The sequence below is a fragment of the Rhinolophus ferrumequinum genome, chromosome 6 (genome assembly GCF_004115265.2).
Source record: "Rhinolophus ferrumequinum isolate MPI-CBG mRhiFer1 chromosome 6, mRhiFer1_v1.p, whole genome shotgun sequence".
NCBI classification, from domain to species: domain Eukaryota; kingdom Metazoa; phylum Chordata; class Mammalia; order Chiroptera; family Rhinolophidae; genus Rhinolophus; species Rhinolophus ferrumequinum.
The window spans coordinates 7,221,303-7,246,157 of NC_046289.1; the positions used below are offsets into that span (position 1 = coordinate 7,221,303).

At 42.5% G+C, this 24,855-nt stretch overlaps 1 protein-coding gene across 1 annotated transcript in view; it reads right to left on the reverse strand.

Moving 5' to 3' along the window:
- Window positions 1-22,252, reverse strand: part of AK7 (adenylate kinase 7) — a 56,338-nt gene extending 34,086 nt beyond the window's left edge. Inside the window, exons 1-5 of the mRNA XM_033109712.1 lie at window positions 22,122-22,252; window positions 18,795-18,983; window positions 16,297-16,405; window positions 11,807-11,901; window positions 7,688-7,798 (exon numbers count right to left, since the gene is read on the reverse strand). Coding sequence (XP_032965603.1) covers window positions 7,688-7,798; window positions 11,807-11,901; window positions 16,297-16,405; window positions 18,795-18,983; window positions 22,122-22,226 — 609 coding nt within the window. The 5' untranslated portion in view covers window positions 22,227-22,252. The remainder of the gene's footprint in view (window positions 1-7,687; window positions 7,799-11,806; window positions 11,902-16,296; window positions 16,406-18,794; window positions 18,984-22,121) is intronic.
- Between the last annotated feature and the right edge of the window lie 2,603 nt (window positions 22,253-24,855).

Below are 24,855 nucleotides of genomic sequence, written 5' to 3' on the forward strand. Positions count from 1 at the left end.
TGGGAGAGACGTAGTGGTTCCTCAAATCCAGCTTAAGAAAATACAGAGTTCAGGCTTCTTTTATGTCAACGGAAGGGGGAAGGGGAGGGATAAGAGGTGATTGACACCGCAGACATCTGGGTGCCATCAGGGGTCTGAGGAAGGTTGTGGCAGTTGAGGTGAGTCTGGTCAGAAGGTTCCTGCAAATCTTTGATAAACAATCATGATTTTTGTACAAACTTCCCTTAACTCCCCAGAAGAGCTACCTTCTGGTAAGCGTTTGTTTTTGTAAAACGCAAGCCCCAAGCAGAATCTCTCTAATGCTTGGCATGTTTATATGCGAGACTGAACAGAAGCTATGAGCCTGAAGGCCAGGGGAGAAAAGCTGGTTTGAACAAGATGGAGTCTGAGAGATGGAGCATTTCGCTCTGTTACATAATCACCCTCAAGAGAGCACATAATCTCGTTCCCCACCTTGCTTTCTCCCACCTCCATTTAATTTTCCTTACACCCCCTACTTAATTTCAGATGCATAAAACAAACTGTAAAACTGTCATTTTCTGAAGTCTTTGAGATCTTGCTTCCTGGCAATTGTCAGTTTGGTTCAAATAAACTTTTATAAAATTCTCTACAGGGTTGGACACTCTTACATTAACACCTACTACAAACACCTAGAAATGCCACTAGTGTCCTTCTATGTATGGCAACGTGCTCAAGAAAATAAGAGGTATCCCTGGGGGCCAGAAATTAAGACTTGAAAATAAGAGTGCTGAGAGCTGATAACGCGACCGCCCTGGGAAGTCATTGGTCTCTTAATTCAGGAGTGTGGGTTCTTCCATTCATATGGATGGAGGAGACAAAGCATTAGATCTGGTGAGGTTTGGAGTTGGACCACAATAAGGAAGGTTTCGTCCACAATTACAGGGTGAACTAGGAAAAAATCCACCCTGTGGCAGAGGGAGGGAACACGCAAACATATCAAACCCAGCCAAACGTTTTGGCAGGAACAAAGAAAGCTCCCTGGAGAATTCTAACCTTGGCCTTGTACTTCTCAATGATTTGTCTTTCAAATTTAAATTACCTGCTTAACCCAGGGATTCCAGGGCCAAATTCACAGAACAGGCATTGTAGGCAGGGAGACACCTGGGGCACTGTAGCTCAAATACAAAGCCCCTTCCCCCTTCTTGTCCTGTAAAGTCTCAGTAAAGGGACACCAACTGGGGCGAGGGTGGTGACTTCATGGTAATAGATGAGATTGAGAGTACAGCATTGACTGTCATGCCAATTACAAACTGTGAGGTATATTCTCAGTGTGAATTCCCATTTCACACTGACCACCATGAATCTTGAAGGTGCCTCATTAATCAACATACTTGAAACATTTATAGCAGCCCTTCTGAAAGACAGATAGACTTTGCACTGGCCCACTTTTTCCTAAGAACTCACTTACATGAAGTCTTCAGGGATGATGATGAGCTATAAAGAAATGGATGTTAACTATTTATAGAGAGGTGTGGATGCAAAAGGGGGTTCTATGGAAAGTAACCCAACAGGATGATCTGGTCATAAATTCCTACCTGGGCAGGTCATGGTGGATCATGCCCCAGGCCTAGAACTTCTGTAGTGAAAGGTTCCAAGCCAGCCCTACCCATTGTTCTTGTGCATCCAGGTTAACACACCTTTGAAATACCAGAGGTAACACTCCTGAAGGGAGTACTAACCCTCAAGAGACACATAATCTGGTTAACTATCCTGTAATCCAATCCGCTGCCTTGCTTTCTCCCACCTCCTTGTAATCTTCCTTTCATCCCCTCCTTAATCTCAAATGCATAAAAGAAGCTGCAAAACTGTCATTCTCTGAAGCATTTGAGATCTTGCTCCCTGGCATATGTGGTCAGTTCGACTCAAATAAACTCATAAAAATTCTCTACAGGTTTGGACGTTTTTTATGTCGACAGACACTAGTTTTAAAAATCGATGTAAAATCACAGGATTATTTTATCTTATTTTTTTCCACAGGATTATTTTTACATTTGAGTTTTATGAATCACAAGAAAATATATACTTATTAAGAGACATTTTACATTGTTAGTAATTAAAAAACAAAAAAACCCTACTGAAGATTAATTTGCAAACCAAAACTACAAAATATATGAGAGAACAGTTCACCATGAGTGAAATCAGATTTGCATTGCCTTCAGAAAATAAATTAGCAGAGATTATAAAGTAAATATGTTTCAAATGCTGGGGAAAAAAAGAAATGGAAAACAAAAGAACATGATGATGATATAAAGAACAGGCAGGTGTGACTGAGGGAGGACTAGAGAAGAGCAGGAGAGAAGGGGGCTGACAAGATATAGAAAGGAGAAGAAAACAACTAAGCCTCCCTCCCTACTGCACGCGTCTGAGCTGGAGTCAGGCTGAACTGGGAGGGGTGAAGTTTCAATTTAAGTGACAGACTGATGGCTTTAATATGCAACTTGTCCCAGCCTTTGTAAGAACTAGAAAAGACTTCATTAATACCCAAGAATGGCCTGAAAAAGATATGGACTTGGTTAGAGGTATTATCCTAGTGGTAATTATTGAGAAAAAAATAATTTTATAGTTTCATTCCTGCAGTGTCTAACACTATGAAGGGGTTACAAGAAGATGCCCAGCAATTTTGAATAAGCCAAAAACTAAACATAATTCCAAAGAGAAATAAAGTCACTTCACAGTGGGAGATGTGTAGTATGCCCTTCTGAGTAATTGACAGATTCAAGAGACCCCAAATTAGCAAGACTGGCAAAACACTTAAGAAACCTGACATAAGTAGACACATATACAACTCTACACAGTTTGAAATAAACAGGTTTTTCAAGTCCATATGGAATTTAAAATTTAAAAAAACCAAAATTGCCCATGTAGTACGTAGCGAAGCATTGTACGAAATACCACAGAATCAACGCCACACCGGCCATGTGCTCTAATCATAGAGCAATTCAATTAGAAACGAACAACAAAAAGATAATGACTCCTCCATATATCTGGACATTAAAAAACACTTCTCAGTAACTCACAGGCTAAAAAGGAAATTATAATAGGCTTTAGAAAAATTTTAGAAATTAATGATAATGAAAGTACTACTCAGGTTATTTAAAAACTGTGGGATGCAGCTAAAACCATATTTGGTAGCAAATTTATGGCATTAAGTGCTTATATTAGAAAAAAGACTGAATATTAATAAACTTAGTCCCACTCAAAATAGCAAAAACCCAAATTAGAAGGCAGAATAATAAAAAAAGGGAAAGTAATGAATTAGAAAACAAGGATAAAGAGAGAACTGACATAATAAAAGCTGCTTCTTTCATAAGAATAATAATATAAAAAAATTAATCAAGATTGATTAAAAAAAGGGATAAGAAACAAGTAAACGGCATTACTAGAGATTGAGGGATCTGAAAGCCACACCTACTTTCCTTTTGGAGATCTAAAATAAGTGAGAATTTTTTAAAAGGCAGATGGAGCTCAAAGTACCATCTTTACTACTGATGCAAATTAATTTGGAGCAGTGATGAGGAGCTTCCAAATCTTGAATCCCAGAATAAAACATGCTTTCCCAACCAATCACAGGCAGCATGGGAAAACTGTGGACTTCTCCATATGGTGGCCTGCAGCTGTAAAACTTATGGCCCAAAGAAGATAAAACGCACACTTGCTTCAATCAGCTGGATCCCATAGAGGAGAGGGAGGAGGAGCCAATGTCACATGGCTAAGCCCTCCCCTGTACCCACCAATCAGGTAATTTGCTTGAGTTTCATGAATTTGGATAGGGGTGGTGCAAAAAGATAGGTGTATTTAGAGAGAATATTTAGAATTTTCCTCACTGAAATTAAAGGAGTGGGAAAGCAGTGATGCCTTACAAATATTAGTCCTGAAACGGGGGACTTAACTACAGATAGAGATTTAAAAAATCATAAGAGAGAACTTTGTGACAATTAATTTGAAAACTTAGCCTAAATTGGGGCTAATTTCTTGCCTCCAAACCCCATCACTGCCTTCACACAGTCCAAGATAGTTTTATAAGCAAATTCTACAAAATATTCAATGGGTAAAACCAATTTCATACAAACTGCAGACAACAGAAAATTTTGTTCCCAATCAATTGTATGAGGATGTGTCATGTGGGGCAGCCTGCAGGGTCTCTGCTCCCGCTCCCCACATAAGAACGCAGGACATGGTGAGGCCAAAAAGGAACACCCACGGAGCCATAGGTAGGGGAGTCACACCACTGTACTCTCACTGGCGGCTGGGTTGGAGACACAGGAAACAGGAGTCACACAATTCTCAACCCTCACTGCGCCGCTTGCAGGCTCAGCCACCATCTTCTTGCTAGGCCCCCATTTTTCTGCTAGCCTAGCCACGGCAGTTATATTAGTGGCCAGTGGCTCACTGGTTACAGCTGACGGCCAACTAGCCACAGCTGATGACCATCCAATCACACTTGATGCATCCGGGCTGCCTCAGCAAGCACTTCCCAGCCCACAGGGCCGCAATATCCTTTGCTTTCTCCGGCCTTTGTTGGTTGGGGAACCGTCCATGTCTTCCCACCCCTCCACGGGGATCCAGCTCTCCAGCAGCTGCTCCTCCTGGTCTTCCTGAGACTGAGTGTTCATAAGCACAAACTGCTCCACCGCCCTTCGGAGGGCTTTGGGCAGCACTGTACCCTGCTCGCTGCGCCATTTGTTGTGCGGGGCGGCCTTCGGGGGTCTCTGGTCCCGCTCCCCACATAAGAACGCAGGACATGGTGAGGCCAAAAAGGAACACCCATGGAGCCATAGATAGGGGAGTCATACCACTATATTCTTGTTGGCGGCTGGGTTGGAGACACAGGAAGCAGGAGCCACACTGTCCGCAACCTGCCGTCCTAACTGCAATCCGCACTTGCCAGCCACCATCTTCTTTCTAGCCCTCATTTGGTGCTAGCAAAGCCATGGCAGTTATATTAGTGGCCAATGGCTCCCTGGTTACAGCTGACGGCCAACTAGCCACAGCTGATGGCCATCCAATCACAGTTGATGGCCATTTACTACCCGAGTGAACACCTTTCCATGTGAGGCTGAGAGCCTGGAAACTGCACTCCTGGCTCTGTCCCCACAGGATAGTTGACCCATGAGACTGAAACCAGAAAACGACAGTATGACAAAGGAAGATATAGGCCAATCTCACTTGTAAACTCGAATGAAAATGCAAAAATCTCAAATGTGACATCAGTAAAGCAAATCCAGAAAACGTTTTTTTTAAAAAATAATTATCATGAGTAGGTTGGGATGGTCAGAGAATATAAACATCAAAAGCCAGTGGGATAATTATCTATTACAAGAAATTTCATAAATTGTCATTGAGATTTGGCAGATTTTTTTTTTCAGGGACCATACACACTAGATACTAAGGGACTACTTGACCATTTAAGTGACTTTTGCAAAACAGGTGGACAATTCTGGTTAATTCGAAATACTAATTAGAGTTGCTATAATTGTACTTTGAAATACAATACTTCTAAATAGTCCAAATAATCGGCACGACTCATTTAAAGATGGAAGCACCCACTTAAAGACACATTTGGTGTTAGGCAAATCAGAACTATTTAGGCAACTTGTATAATTATTTGGGCTTCCCTTTGCCTCCAAATACTATGTAAGCCGACCTTCTTGTGTTTGTAATGTAGTACATAAATATGAATGTGATCGCTGCAGGTATAGTAACAGTAGGTGAACACACTGGACCACCAGCCCTGGGAGTGCACAGACCATATCTGTTTTGTTCGTGGCTGTGAGGCCAGCTGTTATTGCCTAGTACACAGGAGGACCGAAGCAGATGTGTGCTAAATAACTGGGTTAAATGATTACTTCCAAGGTTCTATCCACCTGATGAAAAACACAAAGTTCAAAAAGGGTCACTGAGATAACCAAGTTGGCCAGATCAACCTAATCTTATTAATTGTTCAGAAAAGAGTGATTAAGAGAGCTGGGGATAAAAAGAACAGAGTTTTAAAATAAAATTTCTATTCTATCATTTATAGTCTGGGACAAATGTAATGTTTTTATTATAAAAAAGATATGATCACAGTATTTCTCCATTTTAGACTATCATTCACATCAATAATCTGTGTGTGTGATCATGTCTTTTCGACCAGTGAATTAGACATAAATGATCAAGAAATCATGGATTTTTTATTTGGGGCAATGTCCAAAGTTTAATAAAATAATATAGGATTTGAAATTGGAAGCCATATACACTATCTAGTCAAGACCCATTATTTTATTTAACCCCACAAGTTTAATAATTTGTCTAAAGTCATAAGTTAATAGGTAGAAAAGGGGATAGAATTCCTAATCCAGTATTGTTTCCTTCAGATATTTTATACTCATAGTGTCTGTATTGTCAAAGCGAAAAAAGACAGAAAGAAAAAGAAAAAAGTTTAGTAGAAGTTGAACTTGGGAATATTCCGAATTCCTATTGTAATATCCCTGCGACCACTAGGTGTCACCTTAGAACTATTATTACACTACTGTGGGTCTTCTGCATATGGGGGAAAATGTAGCCCATGGAACCTTGAATGGTTTGGGGGTTCTATATAACTTCTACATAAGTTCACTGAGGATAATGATACCGGCATTTAGCTCACAGAGTTTTGAGGACTCTCTATGAGATCCATGAAGATCACAAGAAATACACGAGGATTGCACAAGGTACCGTTAAGTAAAACGCGTAACCCAGTGCCTGGCATACAGAAAGCAAGCCCTCAATAATTTTCAGCTGTTACTACTTATTCATCACCAGGGCATTGCTGTCACCTGTTTTGATAAAAGATAACATAAATACAATAATTTCATTTTATATGTATATGATAAATTTGCTGCAACAGAAGGATAATTAATTAGCTATTATTATTGTTTACATGAACTTCCCAGCTATAGGTATGTCTTAATGATCAGTGACCATGGATGTGTCAAGGTCACCTCTATTGAAGGTGGAGTTTTAGAGTCGGGCAAAAACAAAACAACAACACCCACAGGCTTTGGTGTCTGATGGGTCTGGATTTGAATCATAGTTCCGCCACTTGCCACTTCTTCCCCAGTGTCTGCGTCTGTGAAACGGGGATAACTATTTACGTGTACAATATGCTGTTGTAAGGGGTAGATCAGAGAAAGCCTAGAGGTATGCAGGGTGGTTGTCAGTAAATCCGGGCTACGCCACCTTGAGCAAGTTACTTAACCTCGAGAAGCCTGTCTCTTTATCTGTAAGTTGAGGCGAATAACCACTTTTCAGAGTTGTAAGAAACAAATGCGATAGATTCTGGAAAAAGGGAAAACATGGTTCCCCTCCTCAGCCTTCCAACTCTGAGTTATTTGCCTCTCCTGGACTGAGCAACTCTTTGAACCTACAAACTCCTTGGTAGGTAAGGGCCTGAGCTCTGCTGTGGACCCACCTACAAGGCTTTCGACTTAGAGGGCTGGACCATAACCTGAGCCAGGACCTAAGCACAGTGCCTCTTGGGTGAGTCTGAAGCTCAGAAATCTGTGGGTGGAAGGACCAGGAAACCAGAGATGCTTACCACGTTGAGATGATGTACGTAAAGAATGCGGAACAGTCCTCACCATGCCCATCGTATGCTGCCTCCAAAACAGCTTTTCTTACCCAAAATGCTCTACCACTCCAAACTTACATGTTTTCCAAATTTGAGGACCATTTTTTCGGCATTTATGTGGTCCAGAAAATTAGGATGGTTCTTTCTTCTTCGATAATCCTCTTCAGTAAATGGAGTGTCAGAATCATCCTATGAAAGAAAAAAAGGCCAAACTTGATGTTTTAGAGCTACGTAAAACTTCTAAGCCCACAGGTGCTAGGTTGGCCATGTTCCTTTAAGCTCAAAAAAAAAAAAAAAAAAAAGACTGCTTTTTAAATAGTGAGTTAATTTTCTTGGAAATGTTTTAGCTAGCCAAATTTTATTATTTACCCTTAATCTAAACAAAAGATCTAAATGTCTTATTTTGAAGAGACAGTATCAGGTTGTCACTGCGATTCCATAAAGTCATTAAATAACCCATTTCTTAATAGTTCCTGAAATGTACCGTGTTTCACCGAAAGTAAGACCGGGTCATATATTAATTTTTGCTCCAAAAGATGCATTAGGGCTTATGTTCAGGGCATGTCATCCTGAAAAATCATGCTAGGGCTTATTTTCCGGTTAGGTCTTATTTTCGGGGAAACACGGTATGTAGTTTCATTTTTTAAATCTAAATTGTGATTTTTTTTTCTCTTTTCCACACTTTCCCTCAAATTAATCCCATGTTAATGAGAACATACCACATGCAAATTTCTGTCTTAGGCTTTAAAAACTGGTTTCCTCAGTTAAGATGAAATATCAGTTTACCCTGAAAATCAGAGATGAAAAATATTCCCGTCCACACTCAGTCTCTCCGCAGCTCACCCTCCCGTGCTGTCCCATGGAGGCAGATCCGAAGCAACTGAATTAAAACTTACAGAAGACTCACAGAGAGAAATTGAGTTCCATGATACAGGGTGATTTTCCCCAGCTCCATTCAAATTTAGAGGTCCTACCTGGAGTAGGATTTTAAAAATTAGTGTTCAATAAGGAGACTTCTTTTTTTTTTCAGGACTTTATTGGGGAACAGTGTGTACTTCCAGGACTTTTTTTTCAAGTCAAGTTGTTGTCCTTTCAATCTGAGTCACAGCTCAGCTCCAGGTCCAGTTGCTGTTGCTAGTTGCAGGGGGCACAGCCCACCATCCCTTGCGGGAGTCAAACGGGGAACCTTGTGGTTGAGAGCCCACTGGCCCATGTGGGAATCGAACCAGCAGCCTTACGGAGTTAGGAGCATGGAGCTCCAACCGCCCGAGCCACAGCACCGGCCCCAATAAGGAGCCTTTCAATCACATCACATTGGTCTAAGTACTAACCCATCCAGAGCATTTGAGTCCAAGGCTCACAGGAAATTAATCAGAGAGGCAGAAGAAACACAAAGATGAGGCCCCTGCAGGGAGCACAATTGTTGGCAGGTTGGAAAAATGGGAAGAAAGGCCCAAAGGGTTGGAGCCAAGCTGGAAATTGCTAGGGGATGAGGTTGGCCGTAGGGAGACTATCAGGGCTTGGGGAGGAGTTTAGGTTTACACTAAGAGCCTCCGTTAGAAGGCATGGAAAGGTTTTTAAGCATTTAAGGAAGCAGGACTAGAACGTGATCTGAATTCTATCTGAACAAGGTCGGTTAGGCTGTTCCTTGGAGACTGAGTGGAAGGCAAGAACCAGAGGATGGTAGGCACCGGTTCCATGGCCATTTTAGTAGTCCATCGACACAAAGAGAACAAGATAGAGTTGGGATACGTTTGGGATGATGAAGTCACAGAATTTCCTGAGGGGCTGGCTGGTGGATGGAAAGGAGTGAGGTTGAGCAACTGAAAGGATAATGATGCCACGGGGAGAAAGACTGGGGGAGCATTTGTTTTTGGGGGAAGATCAAGTGAAGCCACCTCAGCTCTGGGTCCACAGTATGCACCTGATGAATACATGTTACTTAAATAGATAACCTTTAAATATGCTAGTGGCTCACGTGTAGGGTTGCCAGATAAAATAGGGGACACCCAGCTGAATTTGAATTTCAGATAAACAAATAATGTGGTACCTCCGCACCCCCTGGGATTATTTTGAAGCAAATCTCAGATACAGTATCATTTCATCCATAAATACTTCATTAAGTTTATTGCAGTCGAATTTATCAATCTTTTAAGAAATATTTAACATTATTGGGTCTTCTAAAGAAATCTTTCCCTATAAATTCTATAATTTTTCTTAAAAATTAAAGTTTTCCTTTTTAGTTTTAATTATAGGCTCCATCTGGGACTGACTTTTTGTGTGGTGTGAGGCGGGGACTTTTAGTGGCTGGTGGAAATATTCTCCATATTGATTACTGTGGTGGTTATACCACTGTATGCATTTGTCAAAACTCATAGAGCTATACAGTATAAAGGGCTAAGTTTACTGTGTGTGAAGTATACCTTAATAAACCTGACTTAAAATCATCATGGCCTATTAGGGAAATGCAAATTAAAATCACAGTGGGGACATGCCAAAAGGACCCAGGAGCCAACACAGGAGCCATTTCCCCTTATTTTCTTTGGGAACCATCTCCTCTTCTCTCTCAGCCAATCCAGTTTGGGGCGGCACTGATCATCCCTGCCTCTGCAAGTGCGTCTGTGATCCCAGGTCTGGCCAATGAGAGATCTGCACTCCCCTAGCCACAGTGATTGGTTCAAGGTTAGACCCACGACCTAACACCTGGACTAACAGCATTTTCCAGCCCTGCGATGGGACGTGGCCAAAATGGAAAAGAGAAATGAAGCTTTGGGGAGGAAAGCCTGGGAGCTGCTGGGGGCCAGAAGGAGGAGAGACCGTACCTGAGAACGAAGCCTACTCAGAGGAGGAAAGAAGCAATAGAAGAGAGAAAGAAAGTAGCTGAGCTCTGAGGAGGTTGTTTAAGCCTCTAGATCTAACTATGCCTGAAGTCGATCACTTGACCTACCAATTATGTGAGTCACGAAGCTCCCATTTGCTTACATCAGTGCAAGTTAGCTTATACCTGAAGGAATGGGGACAATCAACCAGACCAGCAAAATAGTCAGCCAGTCAAGTGACCAATGATGGCTAAGTAGCCGACACTGTACTAGACACTCTGAGGGAAGGAAATGTAACAGGAATAAAGTGACTAGCCTGCTCCTTGAGGTGATGGCATCCCAATGGGGTAGGTGAGTGAACTGTACCAGAAAAGAACATGAAACCTGCTCTCAAGGATTTCCTGGTCCACCAAAGGAGAGAGAATCAAACAAACAAATGTCATTTGACGCGGGAAGTGTGATAAAACCCTAACTATTTCCTCATTATAAATAATGTATTCCACTGATTCTAACACATGCATGTGCATCATTTTAACCTCTCTGAAGTTAAATGACTTGTGCTTAATGGCTGGTTACAATCATAGTCAGTGAGGAAGCACTGACACTGCCCTTGGTGGTGCCTGCGTGACCTTGAGCGTGACTGTTCATACTGTCATTCCTTCCCAGTGAGTTAGGTGCTACACATGTTGACCTAACTGCCTTTTAAAATGTCTTTGAAAAGACTACACTGTGATTCAGCACTGACATGAAAGGTAGTTCACCGGCATGAAGACGATGGAGCAGAGCAGCAAATATAAATCTGAGGTTAATAAAGAAAGAAAGCAACATAGGAAGAAAGAAAGAGACTCTAGGTCCACACCTTCTTGTAAAGTAATACCCAGGCGCTTCATAGGAAAGGAAAGTACCTACAAATAAATGACATGACTCAGGCTTGATATTGAGTGACTAAGTGGAAACAGACAGAATGTAGGTGTGATTCAGAGCAGTTAGACTCTGAATATAGAGAAGTTTGGGGGATCCCAGCACCACTTATTTTGCTTCTATGTTCCTTTTAATGTATGCACAAGAATATAGGTCTAAATATATAGGTCTAATATATGACAAGAATACAGGTCTAAATTAGTCTGAAAGACAGCTCCTTCAACTTAAAATAAAAAGTGTAAGTGATAAGCAAACATTGCTGTAGTTTCATAGGCAGCATATAAAACAGTGGGGCCCGTTAGAATTGAGTGAGTTTAGAGTCAGGGAACTCTGTGGAGTGCTTATTATGGGAGAGGGTTCAGGAGCGTAAGAATACACAATTCACTGTGGAAACTTCTCTGTGCACAAAGATTACTGAGGGTGAAACGTTGCATAAAGGACAAGCTAGTGTACTTACGGGGTCCAGGGGTTTGGATCTTGCCCAGGTCATCACCGTGGAAACTAAAATAAACACCTTCCGCTTTTCAAAATGGCTGACTTCTTCATTCAGTGCTGTAGGGCCAAAAAGCGAACGGTTATTTGGATCCATGCAGAACATGTTTTCAAAATCATGTGTGCTGTTAGTGGGACTTGAAGTTACTCCTTTTTCCTGGGACCGCTTAACACCAGAGTGATGTCCCCCTGACGCTTCATTGTCCAGTCCCCATCATTGCTCTTGGCATTCCCCTTCCAGCCGCCTGACCCCTTCAGAACCCAGCCGAAAACTTGAGCCCCCTTCCTGTTTCCTAGCCTGCTTTCACTTTTTGGGAGGGCCAGTGACACTAGTAATAATCCAGCAGACATGGGTCAGCATGATTCATGGGCTTTGTTGATTTCTCACCATTATGAGATAGGTGCTATTGTGATCTCTGTTTTACCGATAAGGGAACTGAGACACAGTTTGTCCAGAATCGTGGAACGAAGTGGTGGGGCAGAGAGTGCAGTCCAGGCAGCCTGGTTGCAAGGCCTGTGCTTTCCCCACAATGCTGTAGGACCAGCTGCATAGAGAGTGGAGCAGGAGGCCCCATCAAGGTTGGAGGTGGGGGCTCCATATCAGAAGCTAAGGCCCTCTGAGGATCTCACATAAAGCTGTCCTATGTAGCCTAAGCTATTGTGGAAGAAAGTACTGTGTTTCCCCGAAAATAAGACTTAGCCAGACCAGCAGCTCTAATGCGTCTTTTGTAGCAACAATTAATATAAGACCTGGTATTATATTTATTATATTATATTATATTATAGTATGTTATATTATATTATATTATATATTAAAGACATGGTCCTATATTATATTAAGACCAGGTTTTGTATTAATTTTTGCTCCAAAAGGTCTTATTTTCTGGGAAACACGGTGATTTGGGGTATGCCCACCCTTCCCACTCCTCTAGATGGGGGCGCTGTCTGGAGGGCCTTAGGAGGGCAGGAAAGTTCCATTATAAACAAGGATTATAAACAATGTGTAGGGATCAGCGTTTAGAACAGTGGTGGATGGAAGGGCGAGTATTTGATTTCCAAACGGTTTGTCACTTTCCAGGAGGGCTCTCCATACATTGAATCTCCCTGAATACTTTTGGCATCTGATTCCACTAAAATGTTTTTCATGATGTATAATTTTCCAGAAAAAAAGTCTAAAGTGAGGTCTAATTAAATTATCAGGGGATCTGAGTGACACAGTTGTCACGGACATTTTTAGTCTCATGAGCTGATTCCTTAAATAACAAGCAAAACAATAAAATGCTGATATCCTGAATTTAATAAACATATGGATTCCAGCCGGAAAATGAGAAAGTATTATTGAATTAAGTCTGAGAGTATTATGTCTACACACTGATCCCAACGTGTTAATTTTAGTTTCTATTTTTATTCTATTAACAAAAATTGCCTCTTCAATTTAATTTTGCTCTTTTGCCCTTTCTGCTCCGCAGTGTTTCAGATTGGCCTATTTTGTGAATGTTGGCACATTTAGAGGTCCTCTATCTGGGTTATCCTTTTCTATTTGTGATCATTTTAATGGGTCTAAAATGACCTGCTTGTTCACTTGTGAACAAGCACATTTTATCCATATACACAAATGTTTTCTCTCATTTCTAATACTGTCTTCCTTCCTACTCTGTTATTTTGCCTTCTTGATAGGATCTGTGAAAGGCAAGGTAGGAGAATTCTTTTATATTAAAACATTTAAAAATAATGCAATAAATCATTATTAAGAAGTAATACATATCCATTGTAAAACCAAACCAAAACAAAACATCAAAATCTAAGAATGTGCATCATGGGGTGACTGGTTAGCTCTATTGGTTCGAGTGTGGTGCTAACAACACCAAGGTTGCTGGTTCGATCCCCACATGGGCCACTGTGAGCTGTGCCCTCCTTAAAAATAAAAAAGAATGTGCATCAGGTAAAATGACAAAGCTGCCACTCCTGTTCTGCATAGCGCCACCAACCCCATGCCCCCCACATGACCCTGAAGACAGAGTAAGGGCCTGTGATTACACTTTCTTGCAGACATACTCTGTAGCTCAAAAATGAGGTAATACAGTTAAACCTTTCCACCAAATAGAGAAGTGACATTTTCTTAATTATATAAAGCTCTTTTCTTATCAGAAAGAAGAAGGAAGCAGTAAAACATACCCTACAGCTTACCTTCAAAGCTCATGAAAGGTAATGCAGTATCAAACTTTGAGAATCGATTACATTCCCCTGAGGGGCACCAGGGCGGGGGCGGGTCCTAGAAGAGGCTGCAGTTCAGCTATCATGGGGGGAAGTCAACGGTTAATGTCTAAAATTCACAATCATAAGACATCAGGTGCAGGCGTTTTTAGGTGTTAAAAGGAACAAGGGAGTTGAATGAGGTTCCTTTTGGGGAGTAGGAGTGGATGCAAAGGAAAGGCAGGGAATTGTTGCTTTTGCTTCTAAGCCCTACTGTGCTTTTCAATGTTCAAAACCTGTCCAATTTTTACGTCAGAAAAAGTATTAAAAATTTAAAGAAACTTGCAAGCAGGCATTATATAGAAAAATCAATGTCCAAAACCTGGCATAAAATAAGAACTCAGTAGACTTTCGCTCTGATTATTATTTTAGGAGGTGTAGTTATTTTAGAAGGTGCAATTACACATCATCGGGAAATACTTGCACAGGGAAAAAGGCCCAAAGCAGGCTTTCAAACAAGGTCTGTTCCAAAAGGTGACACAGGGCTCATGTTTCTGATTTGCAGTTTATTGAATGAAATTTAGGCCCAAAGTCAGAAGTGAGAAATCAACCATTCTAAGTTCCTAAAGTGTCCCACACACCCGCCAACAGTGCGGTTTCCATCACAATTTCCTCAAATATGGTACATCCCTCCCCCTGAATATGGTACATCATTCCTGAGGCTCCGTTCCATTTCTTTGGATTGCAGCCCAAACATGGCGTTGCTGGTGCAGTTATTCAGGGGTTGACTACGTACTGCCTGACTTTTAAATAAAGCTTTGTGGGAACCAGACCATCCCTTTACACATTGTCTATGGCTACGTTCTCATTACAGAGGCAGAGTACTTGGCTCACAGAGCCCCAAATATTTACTATCTGGCCTTTTACAGAAAAAGTTCGCTGACCCTCATCTAGTCTTCCTGAAACAACAACATTGAAGTGTAAAAAATATTGGAGGGTAAGGTGCTCTGTGTCTTTTTGGCTGTCCCCCTCGTCCAGAATAATGATTCAAATAAGCTCATTTGCTTTCTCCTTGGCTTCCAACTTAATGAATCACAAAGACGAATCACAATGCACCAAATTGCTAACCATCACTTTGTTCTCTGAAACCTGAGATCCTTAGAGTCTAATACATTACATTTTTCAAAGCATTTTAAAACTGTTAAGTATTCCTGTGAGCCTTCCCTGACCCTGGCTATCAGGGAACATTTGTTGAATTGAATCACCTCCCTACGGTTAGAAATAGTTCCTCTCCTCTTAAAGTCACACCCCTCCTGTGGGGCCCTGCTTGTGACCATACCGTTCCCTACCCTTCATGAAAGTTTCCAGGGTGCCCCTTAGCTTTCTGCGGGCCTCCAAGTGCCTGGAGGGTATGATCTTTTTCTTATTTGTCTTTGTACCTTCTTCCCAATACATGCAACCCCACCCCCTTAAGTAGTGTCTGCAGAAGGAATAAAGGTCGGATTTTGGAAGTTAATGTTTCATTTCTTTAAATGATTAAAAATGTTCTACGCCTTAGAAGCACCTGTCGTTACATTAATTAAACAAGGAGGCCATTAGGCTCAGGTGGTTCTAACACCTTCACAGCCGACATCAACAAACCAAAACGCAAGCCTGTAAATGTCTCAAGGTTAAGAAATCAAAACCTGGGGCGGCTGGATGGCTCAGTCGGTTAGAGCGCGCGCTCTCAACAATAGGGTTGCCGGTTCAATTCCTGCCCTCTACAACTAGATTGAAGGAGAATGACTGGGAGCTGATGGGCCCTGGAGAAACATACTCTTTCCCACTATTCCCCAAAAAATAAAATAAAGAAATCAAAACCTAAGGACAACCAATCACAAATAGCCAACTAGACTTCCAGATAAAGTAAATGCTTAAGCTATCTCCCATCAAATAATTGCTTTGCTTTGCTTCTGGCTTTTCTCTACAAAAGCCTTTCCCCCAGCTCCTGTTGACGGAGCACTCTTAACCACTTCCATTTTGGGGCTGCCCAATTTGAATTGATTTTTGCTCAAATAAACTCTTACAATTTTTAATATGCCTCAGTTTATCCTTTAACACTATTCACAGACATATTCATTAGCCTGATTTCATGTTTTAGGTAAATCTTAGTTCACTTTTTTCCACGGTCCTAATTTGCCCAGGGTTCATTAGATGACTCTCAGGTAAAGTCAATTACACAAAAATGATGTCCCCGGAGATAAAAGGGTGCATCTTGCTGACCAGAGACTGCCCAGATGGCTTCCTCCACTTGCTGTGGATTCTCAGAGATGTTATAAATGATAACATCACACTCCAGCAGGCGCATGAGAAGGTCTTCTCGAGGGATGGTCTGGAAAAGAGAATTGACAGTCATTTGTTCAAGAAGCTAACAAAGCAAGCTTAATATTTAGACGGAATGACAACTTCCAAATTAGATATGCCACACTGAAGAGTCCCACAGAAAAAATTTGCAGGAGAATATCTACTTAAAATGAAATTTTGGCTCTCTTCTGTGTGTAGTTTTCAAATAACTACAGAAGTTTATGAACATCACTTGGAACAGATGATTAAAAAATTGCATAATGATCTTAGGTGCTATTTCTGCATGCTGTTTACACCGCAATTCAGAAGGGAAGAATTAGAACACTCTGGAAGCACATGTAGGAGGCATTTAAAACTAACTCACCCTCTATGCAAGATTATTTGAGCAATTATATATCATGAATCACTCAGAAATGCCGAGGGGTGATTTATGTGGATTGTTTCAGAATCCTCAAGATGGAATTAATCTGTTCTGTTTCTAGATGTAAGGTACGTTATTACAGTTGACAGTTGGGACTATTTTAAAAATGCAGAAACTTTTAATGGTTAAAAATACAAAGTTCTCACATTAGATAAAAGTAACTGTGGTGATCATTGTGTTTTTACTAGTTACTCCTTGGTGCGTGGATACTAGCACATTTCCCGATGGTGCAATACTGTGGGTGGGTATTAAGATAAGCCTACAAGGACTCTGCATTTCCAAACCGGTGTTTGCAGTTATCCTGAGGGTCAGAGTACAAAGGGCACGGTGGATTTGTAGAGGAGAACAAAAAAATTGTAATTTGGGGTATACTGATTTAGAAGCGTGTGCAGCACATCTGGGGGAGTGGGCTACAGGCAGTTGGATTTTTGGGTCAGCAGAGCTGGAGACAGATTTGAAAGGCATTGACTTGTATGGAGGAGCTGAAGCCACAGGACTGGGAAACATGAAAGAACAACACCTAGTATGAGAAAGGAGGGAGCTCTGGGGACAATTGCTTTTCAAGGGTGGAAAGAGGAAAAGGAGCCAGTGTAAACCCAAGAAGGAGCATCGGGATGTGTAAGGGGAGCCAGGGTGTAATGGCTGCAGCAGGAGAATGGCTTCCCTTCTCCTGGGAAGCCTGCAACAATAGGCCCTTGGGAATCAGGGGCTCACAGAGACACTGGCCAGGGCATTTCCTGTGAAGTAGTGGGGACACAGCCTGCCGGCACCGGACAGACCAGGGACTGGGTAGTGCAGGAGTGAGCTCTGCCAATGAGGCTGGGCCTTCCCTGAAGTTCCATGGTGGCAGGGGCCAGGGGCAGAGAAAGAGGCTGGTAGCCATCAGGCCCACTTAAGTTTTTTGTTTTGTTTTGTTTTAGAGTGGGAAAGTTTTGAGCATATGTACAGATAGAAAGAAAGAAGCCAGCGGTGAGTGAAGATGCAGAAGCACGTGAAAGGGGGGAGTGGTGAAGACGGCTTCCCAAAGATTGTGGGAGGGGACTCATGCATTCATTTCGCAAATATTCATTGAGGGCCACTTTCTGCCAGTCACTGTGCGAGGTGCTGAAGATGCATGGATAAATAAGTGAGGCACAGTCTCTATCCTCAAGGAGCTGGTATAGTCAGTGAGATCTATAATAGACCGATAATAACAATGGAGTGTGAGAAGCATTATGATCTATGCAGGTAAAGTGTGCTACGGTTGTATAAGAAAAGCGCTCAGAATCCAAACTGGGAGTGGGGAAGACGTGGGAACCATGGAGGGCTTCCTGGAGGAGATGATATCCTGAGTTAAATCTTGAAGGACGAATAGGGCTGGAGGGGGAGGAAAGAGGAAAGGCTGTTCCAAGATACAGCATGTGCAAAGCTGTATAGGGTCTGGAGAGCATCAGGCGGGTTGATGGGAGGAGTTAGCCTGGGAAGGATACTCCTCTTGGGTGTTTTTAAATGTCTCAGGATGAGGACTGTGGAGAATTTGCCACGTGGAGGCAGCCCTGTTTCTCAACAAGACAGAACTATAACGGTACAGCATTCCTGAGTGGCGTATTGCTAAAGGAGATTTCTCTTTCACAGTTATGTAGTGCCCAGCATGGTCACGGGTTGTGTTGGGGTAATGCAGGGCAGAATACATTTTATACGTAAAGGGAGACTATATGGAGAATTTTAAATGTATAGAATTCAGTACATAGAGAGAATTTTATGAGCCTGAAAATCCAAATGAGATTCATACTTTCCCAAAATATCTAATTTCAATTCTTTGCTTCAGGCAAACCTTTCAAGCAGACACAGTGGTTGTTAATTTCCTTTACAGGACAAAGACCTGCCCCCACCTTGTCCCTCACCTTACCCCGGAAGAGAGGGAATGAGAAGCAAAGAGTAACAATACATTATTATAAGGGTGTCGGAGCGGAAGGTGACACTTGGTCTACTCTCAGTAGAAGCCACCGAGACTTACACAGTATGTCTCCATGGCAAAGTCAGGCCCAGGTTTTTCGAGTGTGGAAAGTGTGCCCACAATCTGGAACGTGCCTTCCTTCATTTTGGATGAGGAGGCGTCTGCCATAGCTGATTTACTGTCATCTTCCTCTTCCTCTTCTTCTGTAATCTCTTCAAGTGAAGCCCCGACTACACAGTTAGATAGAAACTGCAAGACAACAGCAATTTCTTAAAAACTAAGAACAACTTAGAGTAAGGGCAGTCAGTGAATGATGATTTTAGAAGCTCACCTTTAACGAGGCCTGCTAGAGCTGCCAAACATGAAAATAAAAGACATTCTTTAGAATTAGCATCACCATGTATCGCTAAAGCAGGGGTGCCCAAACTTTTTTCAACGTTTTTCACCAAGGGCCATATGCGGTAAAATACACAAAGAGCCGGGCCACTCACTCGAGGTGAAGTACGTATCGCCTCACCTGGTTTATTTAAGTAAACTAAATATATTTTTGGAATTTGCTGCGGGCCAATTAACAATGGATCATGGGCCACAGTTGGCCCACGGGCCGCATTTTGGATACTCCTGTGCTAAAGATTAACTTCGCTTATTTGCACCCATAGAAATTCCTTTGTTAATTTAACACCCATAGACATTCCGTCTTTCTCTTCATGTAATTATTCCCCTTTCCTTTCTCCTAAAAACCTTTTGCCTTCGCTGCTTAATCAGAACACTATTTGGGTTTCTGCCGGAATCAGTGCTTCCTGAATAGCTATTCTGTTTGGAGCTCAAATAAATGCTTTTTGCCTCTCACCTCAGCCTTTTATTTTTAGGTTAACAATATAGACAACAACAATTACTTGACATTGGAGGAAGAGGGGTCCTGGTTAGTTAAGGAATAACTGGCAAGTTCTGTTATTGATAACCTTCTGAAAAATATTTCTACAAACTAAAAGTTTTATTCTAAATATATGTTGTTAAAAAATAATCAGGGCTCAAAAGGGGGTTAAATAAAAAGTTACATTCTTTTTCCTCTCTCCTAATGTCAATCATGTCACCTTCCCTTTTAACTACTCCAGTGGCTTTTATTGGCATTAGAATATAAGCCAAACTCCTGACCCACAAGGCATGATCTGGGCCTCTGAGCTTGAGTCTCCTTCGTTAATTTATTCAACAGATATCGATGGAGTTCTGACGTGTGAGGTGCTGTTTAGTTGCTGAGCAGGGCCATGTTTTCCTTCGTGGGGTCTTTTCTCCATCAAAAGGCATTAAAGCGATACTCTACAACTGTATTGATATAAAGGCAAACATATTCTTTGACCCTCAAATTTCATTTACTTTCTTCTGATTTTCAAAGAAACAAAAACGTTTCGGAAGTCCCCAAAGTCTCGTGGGCCCTGTGCCTGCTGTGCCAATGAAGGAGGCCCTGGGGCCCTGGGTCACTGCATTCCTGCCACTGTCCTCTGAATACACCAACCTGACTCCCACCTTGGCCCGTGCTCTGCCCCCTGAAAACGAGTTCCTCACCCTGTGTAGTCAGATTAAAGGTCCCCTTCCAGACAGCTCTTGTGTGCAAGTCTATTCAAAGGAGCTGTCCTCTTCCACTGGTCAACATTTTATGTCCTTCCTTCAGAGTACTTATCCCACATTCAAATAGCTTGTTTATTCTAAAAAGTATTGATTGTCCGGCTTGTTCCAGGAGAGGGAGGGTTCTTGAGGACAGCAACATGTTTTGGTCTCATTTACCGTGTAGTTCTCTGCGCCCACCATTTTGTAGGTGCTCATGAAGGAATGCCATCCTCCAGGGAGATATAGTTAAGTTTCTTGTGTATCCTTTGAGACGTATTCTGTGTATAGGAGATATATCTATCTATCGTCTATCACCTCTCCCTCTCCCTCATCTATCGCCTATCACTTATCTATCTATCATCTATCTTCTATCTTCTATCTTCTCTATATCTATCTTTTTGAGACACAAATAGGTTCATACTACACCTGTCTTTTTAATGCTTCCTTTCTTTAAAAAATTTTTTTGTTGTGATATTGTTTGTCTTTGTCCCTTCTTTCCTCCCTTCTTTGGTAGTTTGTTTTTAGTGCCTTCTAGTAAATATATATCATATATTATACATATAATATCACGTGTATTACCATGATTACATACTGTATAAAATATGCTATTTTACATATAAATGATATAGCTAAATTGATATTGTTTTGACTGATCAACTTTAGATGATATACTGGGTTGAACAGTGCCCCCACCCCACCCTCCACCACCCCAAATTCCTGTCCACTAGGAACGTGTGAATCTGACCCTATTTGGAAATAGGGTCTTTGCAGATGTCATCAGGTTAAACGAAGTTATACTGGATTAAGGTGGGCTCTATCCAATGACTGGTGTCCTTATAAGAAGAGGAGAATTTGGGCACAGACACACTCAGGGGAGACACCACGTGAAGACAGAAGCAGACTGGAGTGAGCAGTCTCCAAGCCAAGGGATGGCAGGGATAGCTGGCAGCCACCGGAGGCTCACACAGAAGCATGGAACAGATCCTCCCCTAGAGCCCTGGTAGGAACCAACCCTACCGACACCTTGATGTTGGACTTTTGGCCTCCAGAACTGGGAATGAATAAATTCCATTGTTTAAAGCCACCCAGTTGTGGTAATTTGTTACAACAGCCCTAGAAAATCAAGAAGTTCTCTTTAGGGAAATGGTAAAATCATGGCTTTCTTCTTATGACCACGGAGCATTTGAAGGTGAAGGGTCCCAGGGTCCTCATTTTGAATATATTCATTTCCCAGTGCTTACAAATGGAGTAGGGAGAGGATGCTTAGTCGGCCTCAGCGCCCAAAACAGTGCCTGGTACACAACAGATGCTCAAACTGTATGTTGAAAGGATGGCTGAATGAAAACTGCTTTGTGGGTGATACAACCACTGCACTTATTTTCTTATCAGTTGCCTGCGTCAGATGAAGTGGCAGAGTGTTAAAAGTACCCAGTTAGGAGGCCAGAGACCTGGGCTCTGTTTCCAGGCCCTGCCCTCAGCTCGCTATGTGACCCTGTGCAGGTCCCTTTCTTCCTCTGAGCCTCAGTTTCCCCTCATTAACAGGGGAGGACCGGAGGCTGGACCTGTGATCTTTAAACACCTGGGCTTCCACCTGATGTGCTTGACTAGCCTGGATGCAGACTGGGGTCCTGGGAGCACTGGCCATGCCCAGGACGGGGGAGTCCCTGTCTTAGGAGTGGCCCTGATAGAGCCCCATGGCTCAGGACCTCGCTGGGTTTGGGGACCTGGGGCAGGGGACTGGGAGCTGGGGGCCAGGGTTCTGCTCTGACCGCAAACACTCACCTTCCCGATGTTTCTGCTGCTGTATGAGTCCAGCAGGTTTATAAACACCCTCTGGATCCGGATAACTTTCTCCGTCTGGGCAGTAATTTCCTCTTCTTCAGCCATGGTGGGAGCCGCGCTGGTTGCTAAGGAGAAAGCGTCCCTTTGGTTGTCAAGGAGGCAAGGCCGTTTGGCCTGGGGACAGCGGGGGCCCTGGCGGCTCTCTGGGGGGAGGGCCTAGGGCGTTGGGCGGGGTGTTCCTGGGGCGAGGGCGGGGCCACGAGGTCCCCGCGCTTTGTGGGCTCCACCGGGCCTTGGTCGCCAGGCTGGTGGTAACCCCAAGCGAGTGCTCTCCTCCTCCGAGCCCTGTGCTCTGTTAACACGCTGTGTGCCCTCCGGCAGGGCGCGTCCTCTGTTCCCTTTCTTCTCTTTCATTCGGAAACTTTGCAAACTAGTCCCAGTGTCCACCTGACAGGGAGGACTAGAATTATTGATGAATCTGAGGAAAAGGTAAATAAACCCCACAGCCTAAGCCTCCCCTGAAAGGTTGGAGTAACATTCCTCTGTGGGATGGTCTGACCCGGAGGACGTGACGTAATCCTCTACTGTAAAGATCCGCTGCTTTGGAGTTTGGGGTCCTGGACCACGTGTGGTCCTCACCGGGCAGCCAGTGCTGCTTGGTCCACGGGGCTCAGTGGTTTAGGGGTCATTTCCTACCAGTTCTGAAAGACCTCTGGGAGTGGGGTGCGGCGGGGAGGCGGCTAGAGGCCACCCAGTCAGGGATTCATTCATTCACCCACCCTGACAAAGGGATGGGATTGCGACTTTGACCTTTCCAGGTAAGATTGTATATGCAGTTGCCCAGATAGGATGACATTCACTTTATCTCAGAGGTCATCACATCACAAAGGTCGTGGTGGAAGATAACTACAGCTTGCCATCTGTTATCTTGGAATAGCCTGAGTCTATTGAAATATTGTGCTTTACACATTAACTTGTTAAATGTAAGTATTTAACATATGCAGCAATTTTAATTTTTAAAATACTGATTGTCTCAAAAAAATGGAGGTGGCCGGGAAGCTCCAGACAACTTGGAGGCTCTGGGCTGTCAGGCACTCAGATTGGGCCTTGAGTGGCAGCTCTGCAGCCATTTGTGGGAGCCTGGGACCCACCTTTGAACCTTTCCCAAGCTGTTGAATTGGCTGTAAAACAGGAGTGAAACCACCAGCGGAACTAGGCTGTTAGGATTAAATAAGACAGACAGGAAAGCATTTTCTAAAGTTGTCTCCAAAGATGAAATGGCTTTTTATTGTGCAAGCCTAAGGCACACTTCTACAAATAGGAACCTTCTCATTCCTTTTTTTTGTCCCCACCCCCCTTTCTTTTTTATACATCTCATTAAAACTTCTTTGAAAGAACATCTCGCTCACAGCAACATCCTTTAAAAAAAATATCAACAACAAAGTGCTGTCGATTTAAATGTCCCAATATTTATGCAAGACCAGTGCAAAACTTGATGGAATAAATATACCTCAGCATTCTTTCAAATAACTTGTTAGGTCAAATATTCTAGAATTTACTAGATGCCTCATTTCCAGACTTTTAGTTTGTCTCTATTGATAATGAAATTAAGCAGGTAAGTACTTTGAAAATTATTCAACTGGTCAACTATAAGACATCGTCAGTGATGTCTGGTATGTTTCATTCTTATTGTTTACACTGTTAACAGGTAAGTGAGCCAGTGCCATAGTTATAAGGGGATGGCTTCCAGATAATTTTACATGTATCGCATTGGTAGGTTAGGAAAGGAGATTCTGTTATACCAACCTACATATCTTTTACGATGTTATCCACAAAATAAAGGGGTGGAAGGAAGAGTTCTGAAGTCAACATGCACATAGAATCTCAGTGTTTTCCTAACTTGTTCTCCCTTGACAATCAAACAATGCATTTTGTTGTTTTTGAACACTGGAGAGAGAATAGCGCAGTGTGAGACAGGAGGAGCTAATGATGAGTACACCACTGGCAGCTGATTTGGGAAATGTAACGATGGATTCTGGATCTGGAGGAAAAGTGGAAGAGTGTCGTCATGGGAAATGAGGTGTGCACTCTTTTCATAACCATAGTACCTGTTCAAGAATCCTGGGAGTGGACACAACCGAGCACTGCTTGGTGCTTTTGCTAGAGAGAAAGGTTCTTCAGCTGGCTTCAACTCTGTATTTACTGCATTTCCCCTTCAACTAGTATATACCTGACAATTAGGTTCGCAAACTCATCCTAGAAAAAGTACTACATACCTCATTGCTGAATATCACTGTGGTCACCTTCAAAGTACTCCCCTTGGGAAGCTATGCACCGATGCCAGTGCCGTGTCCACCCTTCAAAGCAATTTTGGAACTCTTTTTCTGGAATGGCCATCAGAGCTGTTGTCATATTACCCTTGATGGCCTGAATGTTCATGAAAATGTCTTCCTTTCAATATTTCCTTTATCTTCGGGTAAAGAAAAGTCATTGGGGTCCAGATCAGGTGAGTAGGGAGGGAGTTCCAATACAGTTATTTGTTTACTGGCTAAAAACTCCCTCACAGACAGTGCCGTGTGAGCTGGTGCATTGTCGTGATGCAAGAGCCGTGAATTGTTGGTGAAAAGTTCAAGTCATCTAACTTTTCCATGCAGTCTTTTCAGCACTTCCAAATAGTCAACTTGGTTAACTGTTTGTCCAGTTGGTACAAATTCATAAGGAATAATCCCTCTGA